At 38.0% G+C, this 14,049-nt stretch overlaps 1 protein-coding gene across 1 annotated transcript; it reads right to left on the bottom strand.

Moving 5' to 3' along the window:
* Positions 1-62: 62 nt before the first annotated feature.
* LOC139975789 (uncharacterized) lies at positions 63-13,753 on the bottom strand. Its single transcript, XM_071983962.1, has 6 exons — positions 13,598-13,753; positions 8,380-8,434; positions 7,732-7,875; positions 6,694-6,831; positions 4,917-5,222; positions 63-3,088 (listed from the first exon to the last, which is right to left on the bottom strand). Exons 1-6 carry the CDS (start codon positions 13,679-13,681, stop codon positions 2,859-2,861), a joined length of 957 nt encoding a protein of 318 aa, XP_071840063.1. The 5' UTR covers positions 13,682-13,753; the 3' UTR covers positions 63-2,858.
* Between the last annotated feature and the right edge of the window lie 296 nt (positions 13,754-14,049).

The raw sequence follows: 14,049 nt of genomic DNA, 5'->3' as shown, positions 1-14,049 counted from the left end.
TGAACAACTATTTAACTGTTCTTAATCAGAATATCCAATGAGGTTTACACGTGACAGGGTAGCAGGATAATCGCGTATATTTAAGAACAAATAAGGATAAAAGCGTTTTCAAGAATCCTGTTTAAAGTTCGTCCGTAAGGGCAATGTATACACTATATGCATTGCAATAAAATAAAATATCTAGCAAAACACATTATAAAAGAAATAAAACTTTAGCAACGTTTTATATGTTGTTGTCGACGTTTCGTGCTGTTTCATAACGTTGGTGTAAAATATTCTAAAATGGTGAAATAACTTGAACCATGTGGCAGATTCTAACTATTACCCATGTAAGTCAATTTGCGTCAGTCGTAATTAAAGACAAAACTGAGGATTAAGTTTAAGTGCGTATATTTTTTACGTGCCTGGTGTATTATTGACTAAATTGTGACTTTAACATCCTGTTCGATAGAGATATCTACGAGTGACCTTACTAACGCTCCTTTATGATGATTTATTGAGGTACTTTGTATTTCCTCCTTTTAGAATCTGAGAAATGTTCATGAATCCAGTTCGAAGCTTGTGTTAACGTTAACGCAACCAAAAGATGAACATATTCTGTATTGGAAAAACTTATCTAGAAAAATATTGAAGACAAGGAATAACATTTAACTTAAGTTTCTCTTTTATCGTTTTGCAACACTTCAACAACTTCTTCGATTCTGGAGCTTTTAATCTTAAATTCTGATGTGGCGGAATAACTGAAGCCACGCACGTATATTGGTATAACTGTCGTGCATATTGACGTTAATTTAAGTATAATAGCAAATGCGTGGTACGTTAGATCATCCTTACTGTATTTTGATCGGGTCTGTTTCAAGCTTTAATTTATTGTGACTTTTAAGGCTTGGTAGATATACCCATGACCAACGCCCTTGCTACTGATTCTCGCGTTAAAATATGCTTGGTACTTAAAATTTGAAGTTTGGACCTTTCCCCTACTTTTTCTGGTTTGCTATTGTGTGATTAAGCTAGCGCTAATATTACAACCAGAGACAATAAGAAGAAAAAAAGAAAGAAAACCGCTCAAGTGCAGTATATTGACAAAGCTACTTTGAACTGATTGAACAGCTGCCTTAGATTATAAACGTGTCTCAGCGTCGAAGACAAAGGAAATACATGTGTGACGTGTCCGGTACGATTATAATCGTGATGATTAAGTTGCTGCATATGAGAACAAAGAAACCATGATATTTTATGTCATTTTTAGTCGCTCACAAACCTTTGATGAACACCGTCCGCGGCATCTGTTCCATTTGAAGGGACTCCTGATACATCATCTAACTAACACGGCCATAAAAAACTGTTGGAGCATATGTTTAATACAAAAAAGTCAGAAATAGCGTGCAGTAATAATTTTACATGCAGACAATTGAGACAAAGGTTAAAGAACTGGTGTCACACACAACGGTTTGAACAAATTTCCTTTTTCCTGTATTCGACTGTTAGTTTGCGACTAGCGATTGATGTTGGTATAACGTTTGCTGTAGTGTTACGTCAACATTATCATGTTTACAGAATTGGCAGTTATAGTGTTAATTAACATTGCATGTTTTAAAAAAGGGGTGACCAAAACAATATCATCATATTTCACAGAAATATATTGTCGCCCCCGCCTCCTACGCCAACGGACGCCCAAAATAATGAATTTCAGTATATTACCTTATCAAATTTCCTTTCAAACAGTTGAGTAAAAAGTAAATAAATCTTGCCTGGATTTCGGCTTTGTTTTTTGCATGTGGTTAATAATATGTGTTTGCCTAATCAGACTTTCATGGCATATATTCCCTTTGCTTTTGTTCTATTTATTGCATGAAATTGCTTAATTATTGGAAAAGACATTGTAAAATTGTGTAATATGACTACATGACAACTCTCGTTAAGTGACTATATTTTTCATTCTCTCAAGAACAGACTATGGTCACATATATAAGGGACAGATGAACATACAGCTAAATTGTACAATAGAATAATGAAAAATAGCAAAATTAGACAGAATAGAGAGAGAGGGGTAAGATGAAAGAGATAGGCTGGTAGAGGATTAAACGACGGTCAAAACTGAGACTATCAATAATGGAGCTCAGCATACGACAACTGAATGTGATGAACTTACACTTACAATTTTGCTCATGCCCCATCCCTATTCCCCCACAAGTCTAGGGCTGAGGGGCTCTTTTCTGACACGTACTACCTTATACAAAAACCTGAGAATAAGAACTGTTGCAAATGATGATGCTTCCTGGGGTTTCGCAGAACCTCCTCTCTCTCACCGTATACACTCACAGCCAAACAGTGTACACAATCAGAAATTCTCTCCTACGTCTTTGAGTAGTGTAGCCGTAGTTATAAATCATTTGCTGCTCGTGTTGCTTTTTGTCGAAACCGTCCTCGGACAGTCACCGTCGTCGGTTCCAGAAAAGCTGGAGGAGACAAAGTCTGCTGCGTTCTTGATTTATTGATATAGTTCAATATGAGCCCTTCACCGTATGAAATGCAACTTTTACTAAATGTGTGCTACCAATATGCATACACCTGTTATCTGTGCGCTTTCATTTCTTGACCTAAAAAAACTGTTATTTGAGTTTATAAGTGAACCCAGTTGAGGGTCACTTTGTCACTCTTATTTCTCGAAATTCATCGTGTAATTTACCTAACCATCGATCACTGCTGTTGCGGCAGGGATACGAATCACTGTTAAATGTTAATTCGTCTATATATAGGTAAGAAATAAAAAATGAACATTGAATGTCACTGAAATATCAATTATGCAGTCAACAATTTGTCTTGAGGGTTTTGTACGCTGATACTGCCAGTGTTCATTACTGGGTACACACAACGCAAGGTAAGTCTTGGCCATCAGCGTAAGGAGCACACGGGAGACCTCCACCATTTGCACTACATTTAACGTGCACTGGAACAATTGTCGACTCTTCATTGCTCGCTCCGCTACGATGAATTGCCTCTGCGAAGTTATCGACGCAAATGAATTCAGATTTGTAAGCAGTATAGATAGATGACATCATGTATCCCCGATACTCAAGAGTCCACCCTACAAATCAATACGAAAATATCATGTAAGAAAATGCACGTCTAGTCAACATTTGTCGTCATGTCTTTGACCTCTGATATTTGGTTCTGAAGGTGTTCAAGGCACAAGTCGTTATCACGATGCATGTTATCACGGCAAAATTTTGAGAATATTGGTAGAGTGGTGAAGAATTTTCACAGTTATTAGCGTACCATAATACACTTGACATCAGTTACCACAGTCAGTTTTCTTAACACAATTTAATATTTCCCCTTGGAGTTAGACTTACAGCAAAAATCACGTTTTACTTTAATTACTAACTTTGTGCTTCATTTTACGTTCTAATGGTCTGCAATTGACACGTTACCTACAGATGACATCTTCCCACTAGGAGAATATTGGACAAGTAAATTTTGACTATTAAACCCTTGATCGTTGACCTCAGTTTAAATGCTTGTCCTTGGAGTTCTGGAAGAACAGTTACAGTTGCCTAATTAGACCTAGTATGACTGTTCATATGAAGACTGAGAACACATAAGTTCATATCATAGTGTAAGTTTTTTTTATACCTTCTACCACGTGTGGAGAAAATCTGATAGGTCGTTTGGTTTTTGTTAGCACAAAGGTGTAGATTTAACATATAAATATATACCCAAGCACACACCCTCCACGATGTGGTCTTCGTGTCACCCTCGTTCAACTAACCAAGAATCCCCCCCCCCCTCTCCCTTCCCTACCGCCAAGACTCATTACTAATGAACATTATCTTAACCATGGCACCTTTTGCTATGACAACTGTCATAATAAATCATGACCATGTTTACGAATATTTCATAAAGAAGGTACGAGTAACAACAGCAAGAACACGAGCAACATAATGAAGCATAATATGAGCTACAGAAAGAGTTTGCTCGTGTCGCATTTCTTTTCCACTCCCTTCTCCATGACCTGATCCTATCTTTTTGTCTTGTTCATGACACGAGCAAAAGCATCAACAAAGGTGAACAGATAACAGCAAAGATTTAAGCAAAAGCAATGAAATTGGTCAGAGGAAGAGATTCTTGTAACTGCAAAGAGCAATGAAAGTGAAAAGCAAGAAAGCATCTGGAGCAAAGATAAACAAAGACAAAGGACATGAGAAATAACAAGTACAAGATGAAGAATGTAGAGAGGAGCAGGATCATGGTCAATAGAAAGGAAATGGTCAATGAAAAGGACATCGTCAATAACAAGGACATGGTCAATAAAAAGAACATAGTCAATAACAAGGACCTGACCAATAACAAGTAGGCTACCTGTTCAATAATAAGTAGGCTACATGGTCAATAACAAGTAGGTTACATGGTCAATAACAAGTAGGCTACATGGTCAATAACAAGTACCTGGTCAATAGCATGGGCATTGTCAATAACATGTACTAAGCCAATAACAAGTACATGATCAAGGAATCGGGTGACGACATAGACACGAGCTGGGACATGCGGAAATGCGTTGAAATAACAAGAGTAAAACATATACAAGTTTAAGGAAATAATGAGCACAACGGCAATGTAAAATACAGGGAGGAAAAGAGAAAGTAATCCAACACATGCCTTCCTAGCAAAAGTATGTGCAATAATCCTTGTAATGAAGTCAAACCAAGTATGGGAAATAATCCAACATCAACATCCAACATACCTTTCTGGAAGGTAGTCGAAACTGGTAACTGAACATAAACCGTTTTGTGTATCAGTGCTTTCATATTGCCAAAATCCACATAAAGACACTTATTGTGACCATTGCTGGCTTCTTATTATACTTCAAGAAAACAATGGAAAATACTGAGAATAGGGTAGGGGGGGACACCCACCTTCGCCAAAGCACTCAACAGATCCCGGAATCATCACAACACTCTGTCGTCCGGTTGCCTGACAAACGGCACATGGAGCTTCAGAGTTCAGAATGTTCGGACTATTCGGAAGAGCTTCGTTGTATTCCGTTCCATAAATAGGCGCATTGATGACGGTAGGGGATGCAGCGGGACTTGGCCATCCGCGGGGTTCTATGTACGAGCGGCGATGATGGTTAGAGTGTGGGCTCAATATGGGATTCATCGGCAAACAGAGAAAATTACTGCCTGACCCTTTGTGAGCGTAATGGCTTGAAGCCGTTACACCTGTAAGAAGAAACACTATACATTTACACTAATATTGTTTTATTCATTAGAAAATTAGAAGTAATAAAGTCTTGTTTCCACAGATAACTAAACAAGAAGGGCGCACTTTAGTGATATCACCCACGATTTGTTACACTGAGGCAACTTGGTTCAATTCCCTTCCGAATTAGCCATGCAATTTTGTAGTAAACGGAACCATATGATTTCGCCATGGTCATTTGCCTGAGTAGCGGCCCAGTTATCAAGTTCATATAGGTCCTCTTATATTAGTAATTTAACAAACGTTAATGACATCTGCAATATCTCATCAGTAGCTGTTTGTCTTGACGACAATATATATTTTCTGCAAAGAAATATGATTATGGTCTTCTTCAGTCATAGTTTTATTTTCTAGGGCTGTAGTTGAGTCAAGTCTGAATCCAGCCATTACAAGTCCGAGTCCAAAAATCGCCTAGGGCCACCTGCGTGTCAGGACTATGAGTGAAGTACCATATCTCAATATCACACTTCTAAATTCCATCCTCCGCATATCTTCTCCTCCCATTACTCTATACCGGAGTATTTAGTTGACATAGGCTTTTAAAATAATCACATGTGAGGGATCAAGTGGGAAGGAGTGCAATTCAAAATGGATCTTTGAATCTCTTGATAATGCATTTTCAGTGGTATATGAGGGTATTCTGAAGTGGGTACATTATTATTGGCTGGAGTGCAGGGTGCCGAAAAGATGGCAAATACTTTGTGGGTCAAATGGCGCTGAAGCAATTTCAAATATGTTTTGTTCCCTATTAGAGATTTGCAAACATAATGTAATCAAATGTTGTCAACAGAAATAACTGAATTATTCTTGAAATTTGTTTGGAATGAGCATTTCTAACAATCATTTACTGGGTGAAGGGGAGAGGCAGGGTAACCCCAGAAGGATTAGCATATACAGATATTTGTGTTCCATTTTAGCAATTTTCAAGACAACAAGTTGGCAACCCATTTTGTGTTAGATCACATCCCAAATTTCTGTGTATGACCAATATGATGTTATCAGTCTGAAATGTCATCAATTAATCATCGCATACCTTCCACGTTTGAAGTATATTAACCTTGAACTTCACTGACCTTTGCCTTTTTCTTACGTTAATTAATACTCTCTATAAAAATTTATTCAAACAATTGTCAATCGAACAGTCATGCAGAATGAGGAGAATATTGTCACTTGTTTGCTACAACTGATTATATCATAGTATATTGTTCCATTTTCTGAATATGAATGGGAGGGGTGTGAGGGGTTTAAATATTGCCGTTGAAATCTCGAAACAACATTCCTCGCCAGTGCGTGCATTTACATGCCTTCACTTGGAAGAATGTGGTCTTCACGGTGTATGTGTGGGAATATGAGGTGGGATCGGATGGGTAAAATAAACATACCAAAATTGTTAAACACATTACCTAGTCTTCTCCAAAGGGGATATCTTACCTTCATAAATTTTCCTATCATTTGTAGGACAAGTTGTTCTGCCCCATCTGATGTACGTCGCACCCGGTAATGGACCATTACCGGGTGGAGGTGGTGGTATTGGAGGTTGTGGTTTAGGAGGCGGACCATCAACTGGATCTACATGAAAATAACCGCAAAGTAATGTCCACGTAGAAAAAAAAAGAGTGGATACCTTGTGTAATATGATAAACACGTGATAGATACCACCTGACATTCATGCCTTGGGACATAGAGAGCCTATGCTTTTTTATATTGACCTTATCCCACCCCCCCCCCCCCCGAGTTCTTCTCCTCTCAAAGCGCCTGGACTTTTCTTTTACAAATTGAACTATATATACTTAAAGTAGGAAAATGACATCATAATGATAAAATGGGCTTTCATAATATAAAGAATGTGAGCGATGGCTCTTGATGTTCATAGTGTTATGATCATAATTATCTTCCATTTTCCCCGATGACGGAAAGAGATTAACAGTTGTTTGTGATTAGGCAATTAACGGGACGTTTGACTGTGAGGCAACACAGAATATTCTGTCCCGGGATATCCTAATTTAGTGTTAAATTTCTAAGTGTGATCATATGTATACCGCCAGGGAGGAAACAATTACTGGAATGTTGTCATGGTATGTCTCAATACTTAGAATGAAAGTACAACACTTAGGCGAAACCTTAGCAACACTCAGCAACACTCATTTAACACCAGAACAGAATCTCCTCAAAAAAAAGGAAGATTAAAGCTGGGACAGAATCTCATTCAGAGAATTTCCTCTAGTTTAGAGCATTCTCCGAATAGAATCGGAATATGTGAAAATAGAACAAAACCAAAACATGATTCCTGGTACTGGCTAAAGTTAAAGTCGATATGTAGACCATTAAAGGTTTTAGTAGAGTAGCAGATTGCGGTTCCACGTTTCTCATCACCTGAACTACTGTCAGTTGCACACGGCGTGTGAAAGGTTCATTCTTAGTAATTGCCAATACACAGAGGATCAAATGAATAACAAAATCTGTACTTACTAAAAAGGATGGCATCACGACCGTCTCGTCCCGGCAATCCTTGGGACCCTGGGGCCCCTCTAGGTCCTGGGTCACCTGGTGGACACATTACGCATTGACCGAGAAAATAAGATGCCTGCATGTTGGCTGGAAGGAAAGTTGAACCTGCGAAAGGCATAATTATTATATGTCAGTTCTTTTGCTTTGAGGTCAATTTGTGGATGTGTGCGTCTGTGTTTGGTTGCATATTTGTGAGATTATTTGTGTTGGAGCGGATGGGGTATGCTTATTGTAGTGTAATGTTATCATTTAAAACATCATTCATTAGAAAATATATATTTAAAGTATAGAATATAGTGTACAGCTGTTTCGTTTCAAAATGCGACTTCCTTTTGTAATCCCTGGTCAAAATGCCCCAGTAGATACCACACATACAACACGTAGGCTTTCAAAATCGTGCGCACTCGCAGCGTAGCCTATGAGTGGTATTCACCTTTGGTTATGATACAGTGCAAGTAATTAAAGCTTGCCTTTATATATAAACTAGGTTTCCAACATGCATAGAGTAGCTTATGGGTACACATCCATGAAGGATAGTACAATTACATTGCAACCGTGTTGTGATGTGAGGATGAATACGGAGTCATTCCAAGTCAGACAGGTACTTACCACCATTTGACGGCAGACTGTCATCGGATTCGGGTGATGTAATGAGTCCATTACGCTGCAAAGAACAAGAGCATTACACTGAAGAACTTTATAAAACTGTGGGATATTAGTATATACAGCAATGTCAATCGAGAAAGCATCGCATGTATTGAGACAATGGGTTTCAAGAATCTGGTGAATTTTGCTACTTTCCCTTCGTCCAATTCTGTCCTGGACGCCGTGTATGTCACGGGTGACGTCTACCATGTAAAGAAATCCCACCCGATATCCACATCCGACCACAGCAGTGTCCTACTCATCCCGAAGTACACAGAGAAGCATCGTGCTAAGAAGCAACGACGAAGTAGATCACAGAAGGACTTGTCATTTGATAACGTCAGGAGCATGCAAGAGATGCTTCAAACGACCGACTGGAATGTATTTCGTGAAGGCTGCGATGACCCAGACGAATTAACTGACGTCATTTCAAGTTACATTGGATTCGTCAGCAATGTATGCATACCAGTGAAGCAAATAACACCTGCTGAGATGATGAAGCGAATCCCCCCAGACAACAAGATCAAACAACTGGAAAAGGAAAAACAGAAGGCCATCGAGGACAAAGACAACATCTCCAGGAACAGGATGCAGAGGGAAATCAATAAGCACGTAAAATATCTGCGAAGTGACACCTTTGGAGGAATAAAAGGAAACTCTCGTGCATTCTGGGATGTCGTCAAATCCATAAGAGACCCTACTAAAGATGACCAGCCTAGGCGGGTTGATGCAGATTTTGGGAAGGAACTATCCGACTATTTTGGACGGTTTAATGACTCAATCAGTAAAGATATACCGTTATACCTACCTGAGAAGAATGAGGGTTGTCATGAACTTGATGTCAATGTGGTAAGGAAACAGTTTGGGAAGGTCAAAAGGGGTGTTGCTTGTGGGTCAGATAAAATTCCGTGGTGGGTTTTTAAATTCTTTTCTTTTGAATTAGCTCCAATAAACACATCACTCTTCCAAGAAAGCTAACAACATAGTCAGATCCCTAACCTGTGGAAAACAGCACTAACATCACCTGTACCAAAAGTGGCGAATCCCAAAGATGTGAATGATTTTAGACCAATTGACCTAGCAAGTATTGCTCTTAACAGCATGCAAAGGATCCTCCTGCCACGACTAACTGACAGTATCAATCAATTTGGGGACAAGGGTCAATTCGCCTACAGAAAAGGTGTATCATGTGTAGATGCTGTGCTGTTACTTATCCACGAGGTTGTGTCAGAATTAAATTGCAAGGAAACCACAATAGCAAAGATGCTTTTCTTAGATTTCGCAAGTGCTTTCAATACCGTCCTACCAAATCAATTAATCACATATCTGTCAGGTTTCATCACTGAACCATGGCTCCTACACTGGAGACAAGACACGTTAAATTGGAGAATGGGTTGTCAGATAGGTCAGAGATTAAAGCTGGAGTACCTCAGGGTGGTCCATTGTCTGCTTTACTCTTCACATTATATACGGATGAAATCAAGTCTGGTGGTCATATCTCAATCACAAAATATGCCGATGACACTGCAATATTATGCAAAAAATCCAAGAGTTCATGTGTCAATGATCAGCTGAACTATCAGCAATCAGTCAACGACGTGGTTTCAACATGTGATAGAAAGAATTTGTTGCTAAATGCTAAGAAGTCGAAGGAAATGTGCTTTGCTAACATCAATATAAAACATCAAGGTCTTCTGTCTGCAAAATCACAAGGTGTCACCATTATGAATCTGAGGTAGAACGAACATCAAGAACTGAATACCTAGGAGTATGCATTGATGATAATCTAACGTTCACGTCGCATATCTCGAAAATCTTGAAATAAAGTGTATTATTTTGTTTCAAGTCTTGCCTATATTGTGTCATTCTTTAATGAAGGTGCAAGGAAAAATGTGTTCAGCTCCTTTATTCTGCCACACTTACTCTAAGATGTTCCTGTATGGTATCACTTTATATCATCTTCTGACAAGCATAGACTGATGAGATTCCTTAAGTACACTTCACGTATATTGAATGTAAGCAAGTTATTACTGAAGGATCAAGTAAACACAGCTGCAAAGAATGAATTTGTAAGGATGACAAATAAAATTAGAGATGACAAAGATCACCCACTACATGGGCCACTTAATTGTCTGTTGGTGAAAGCTACCAGGAATCTTAGGAACCCTCATATCTTGCCAAAATATAGAATTCAACTTTATAAGAACTCTTTCATCTACCGTGCTGCAATTTACATTCAATTTGGTATTTTGGAACCTTTCATTTAATTTTACTCATTGTTTCAACTAGTTCTAGTAATGTATATAGTTTTAACGCTTTCTTGATGTACAATCTTTGAACATCTTATCTATCACGGTTTTCATATTCTTTAATTGTTTCACCTAGTTCTAGTAATGTACATAGTTTTAACGCATTCTTGTTGTGCAATCTTTTGAACATCTTATCTATCATGGTTTTCATATTTATTTATTTTTGAGTGTGACATGTGTGCTCCTTTTTATAAATATGCTATATTTATACTGGTTTCAATAAATGAAAAAAAAAATGAAAAAAAGAGGAACAATTTTATTGCGACGATATCAAAATGTACTGAATGATCAAATCACCTACCACTGTCAACAATTAACAGTGGTGGCTAAGGTTGATGGTTTAACAAATCGTGGGAATATAATGCATCTGATCAAGACTTTTTTTTTTCAAATTTGGTGATGTTGTCGAACTGTTTGTGGCAATTGCTTGTTTAAATTTTGTATAATGTAAAAGTCACTCAGTCATAAAGGAAAGTAATACATTTCTCAAGAAAAACAGTTGCATTTTGATGAAATTCACAACTAAGTACATTTTCCATATGCATCACATATGAAGGATAAATCCACAAGAACATGACAATACAAAAGTAAAGCTATTGAAGAACACCGCCATGTCATGATGACATAACAGACCTTCTACTGTGATACACTTCCTGGAGTAATGTCAAAATAGGGAACAATCATTCCGCGGGTCGATCGATTTAGATATACAAGTTATGGAGATAGGGGTTCCAACTTACAGCGAGAATTAGTTTATCTTTCAGAGTATGTAACTTGCCACCGGAATATCCTTAAAACTAGCATGTAAACTGTGTCTATACCACGGAATTTAAAATGTAATATAACAACAATCTCGCGCTTCCCAGCTTTTTTTGACAGGCCAGTAGTTGTTTATATCGAGAGCAAATAAATGAGTTAAACATAATAATGAAAAACAAAACAAAGCTTTTGCTTTGATGAAATCGTTCACTCTGATGTGGCCAGTAACATTAAGACAACATCAAAAGGAATGGTCTAACAATAAAAAAGAAAGGGATACAGAAAATGCACTGAGCAGCTGAAAGATGTCCATTATGGCTTTGAATGTCATGCAGGATATGCATGGAACATATCTTCACGGGCCAGTGACGGTATACATTATATCATGGAAGCTACCATGGGTAATACATGAATTGTATTATTATGAACATTTATGAACGTTTATTTTTAGAACGTTTTAAACCATTTGTAGTTCCCTTTTTAGATCATTTTCAGTTGCATACCAATCGAGTCATAGTTGTAAAGATACCATCCTTGAAAGGATTTTTTCCCACCTTTGAACATTCCTGTCGTGGGAAGTTTGCCCGTGTTTTATTCTTTGATTTTTCATCCGCCTTTAATACCATTAAAACCTATATATTGGTCGACAAACTTATAAAAATGATGGTTCCCAATGGCATAATTCTCTGGTTCATTAATTATCTTACAAACAGAACACATTTTTTTAAACTTAGCCCTACTTGTCGTTCTGATTAAATTTGTTCTAATAAGGAAGACCCTCAAGGGACAGTGCTAGCACCATTCCTTTTTGCATTATACACATATGATTACAGATCTTCGGAGGAAGGATGCCCACTCATTAAATTTGCTGATGATACCGCCATGATTGGTCTAATTAATGATATTGATGATAGTACGTACCTTAGTTAGCTGCAATCGTTAGTAAATTATTGTGATACAAATTTTCTTGAATTAAATGTTTTCAAGACGAAAGAAATGTAAATTGATTTCCGTCGTTAAACTTTATTATACTCTCTTAGGAAATGTCCAACTTTAATATGCGTCCGGAAATCTTAAAATTATTTTATAGTGCTACCATTTGTGGGGTTTGGCGATACTGCTTGGTCTGTTGGGGTGGTAACGTTAATAATACAGACAAAATCATATCAATAGCCTTATTAAGAGAGCAGAGAGTCTCTGCCTTCATTTGATTCGGTCTACCATTTTCTTCTTCAGTCTATATTAGACTTTATATGGGATGAATCCACCCTCTCGATGATCAACTGCATGACAGTCAAATGGCAAGAGACTAAAAACCAACAGATACCGGGATTCCTTTATCCCTCGTGCAATGAAACCATTTAATTATACTCTGTTACGTTGATTTTTCTAATCCTCCTTGTCGTATCATCTGTATATACCCACATATTTACATATGATATATTTACATTAGATATCCGTCTTATTGTTTTGTAGTGCGAGTACACAAATTTCCTTTTTTGAATAATAAAGTCTTGCTTACTTACTTACTTACTTAAATATGAATACAGATTTGTGGTTTGCATAAATTCACGCCCTTCTTTGGAGGAACGTCCAAGTCGTTTGTATCGGACAGATCCTCGGGCATGTAAAATACAGTGAGCATGTGTGAAGACAAGATCCGCGGTAGCATGCATGTTGTGGCCTGCAGTGGATGACGTTTCCTCTACTGCACCCTCCCAAGACCAGCGGACGTCTCTCACTCCCTATACACCGGCCGGTCGCACCGGAAATAAGCTAAACCACTTGACAACAGCATGCCTTCACTGATTGCATGCACTCTTGCTTACAAACGGCCTCAACGGCAAAAGGGTTACCATAGAAATGTTCCTTAATTGCCAGGGTGGGAGCGGGGAGGGGGATAGCTTTTAGATCATCCGAACTGTGTCACATACACCCTTTACCCAATGGTCGTGAAAATAAAGTTACGAAATTGGTGGATCGTGAAACACTGACTCTTACTCACCTCTACTAACCCCATTGAGAAGAAAAAAGCATCTCAACAATATTCTGCATTACCTCCTTAAATTTATAAATTAATAAACGCCAATGTCTTGACTTTGTTGTCTACTTACCTTGTGCTTTTCCAAGGCATCACACTTTGCTAAGTCCACACACACTAAGAGACACACAGCTAGCACGAAGTAAGAAGATATCATCTTGGCTGCTTGGCTATAGAATGGCTTCTAAACTCCTCCTTTGATGGTTACCCAAGTATTGTTAAATATTTGGAACCTTTAGAATCTTGCTGGTATCTTGTTTTACAAAAACAAAGAAACACAAAACAGAAAAACACATCAGACAAACAAGTTCATAAAACATGATGATGGCGGATAAATTTCATTGGTACTATAATCTTACTCCATAAAAGTATTTCATAGAAAATCTGGGGCACAACTAGATGGCATCAATACCCCTCATGTCCCCCACTCTGACGACAGACTCTCACAGATAGTTACGTGATTATCCTCCCTATTGAGCACAAGATGAAATCTCTACATAGATATTCTTGGATCTATTGTCTGGA

Source organism: Apostichopus japonicus, chromosome 11 (genome assembly GCF_037975245.1).
Source record: "Apostichopus japonicus isolate 1M-3 chromosome 11, ASM3797524v1, whole genome shotgun sequence".
NCBI classification, from domain to species: domain Eukaryota; kingdom Metazoa; phylum Echinodermata; class Holothuroidea; order Aspidochirotida; family Stichopodidae; genus Apostichopus; species Apostichopus japonicus.
The sequence above is the reverse complement of the archived record's forward strand: the minus strand, read 5'-3'. Positions and strand labels throughout refer to the sequence as shown.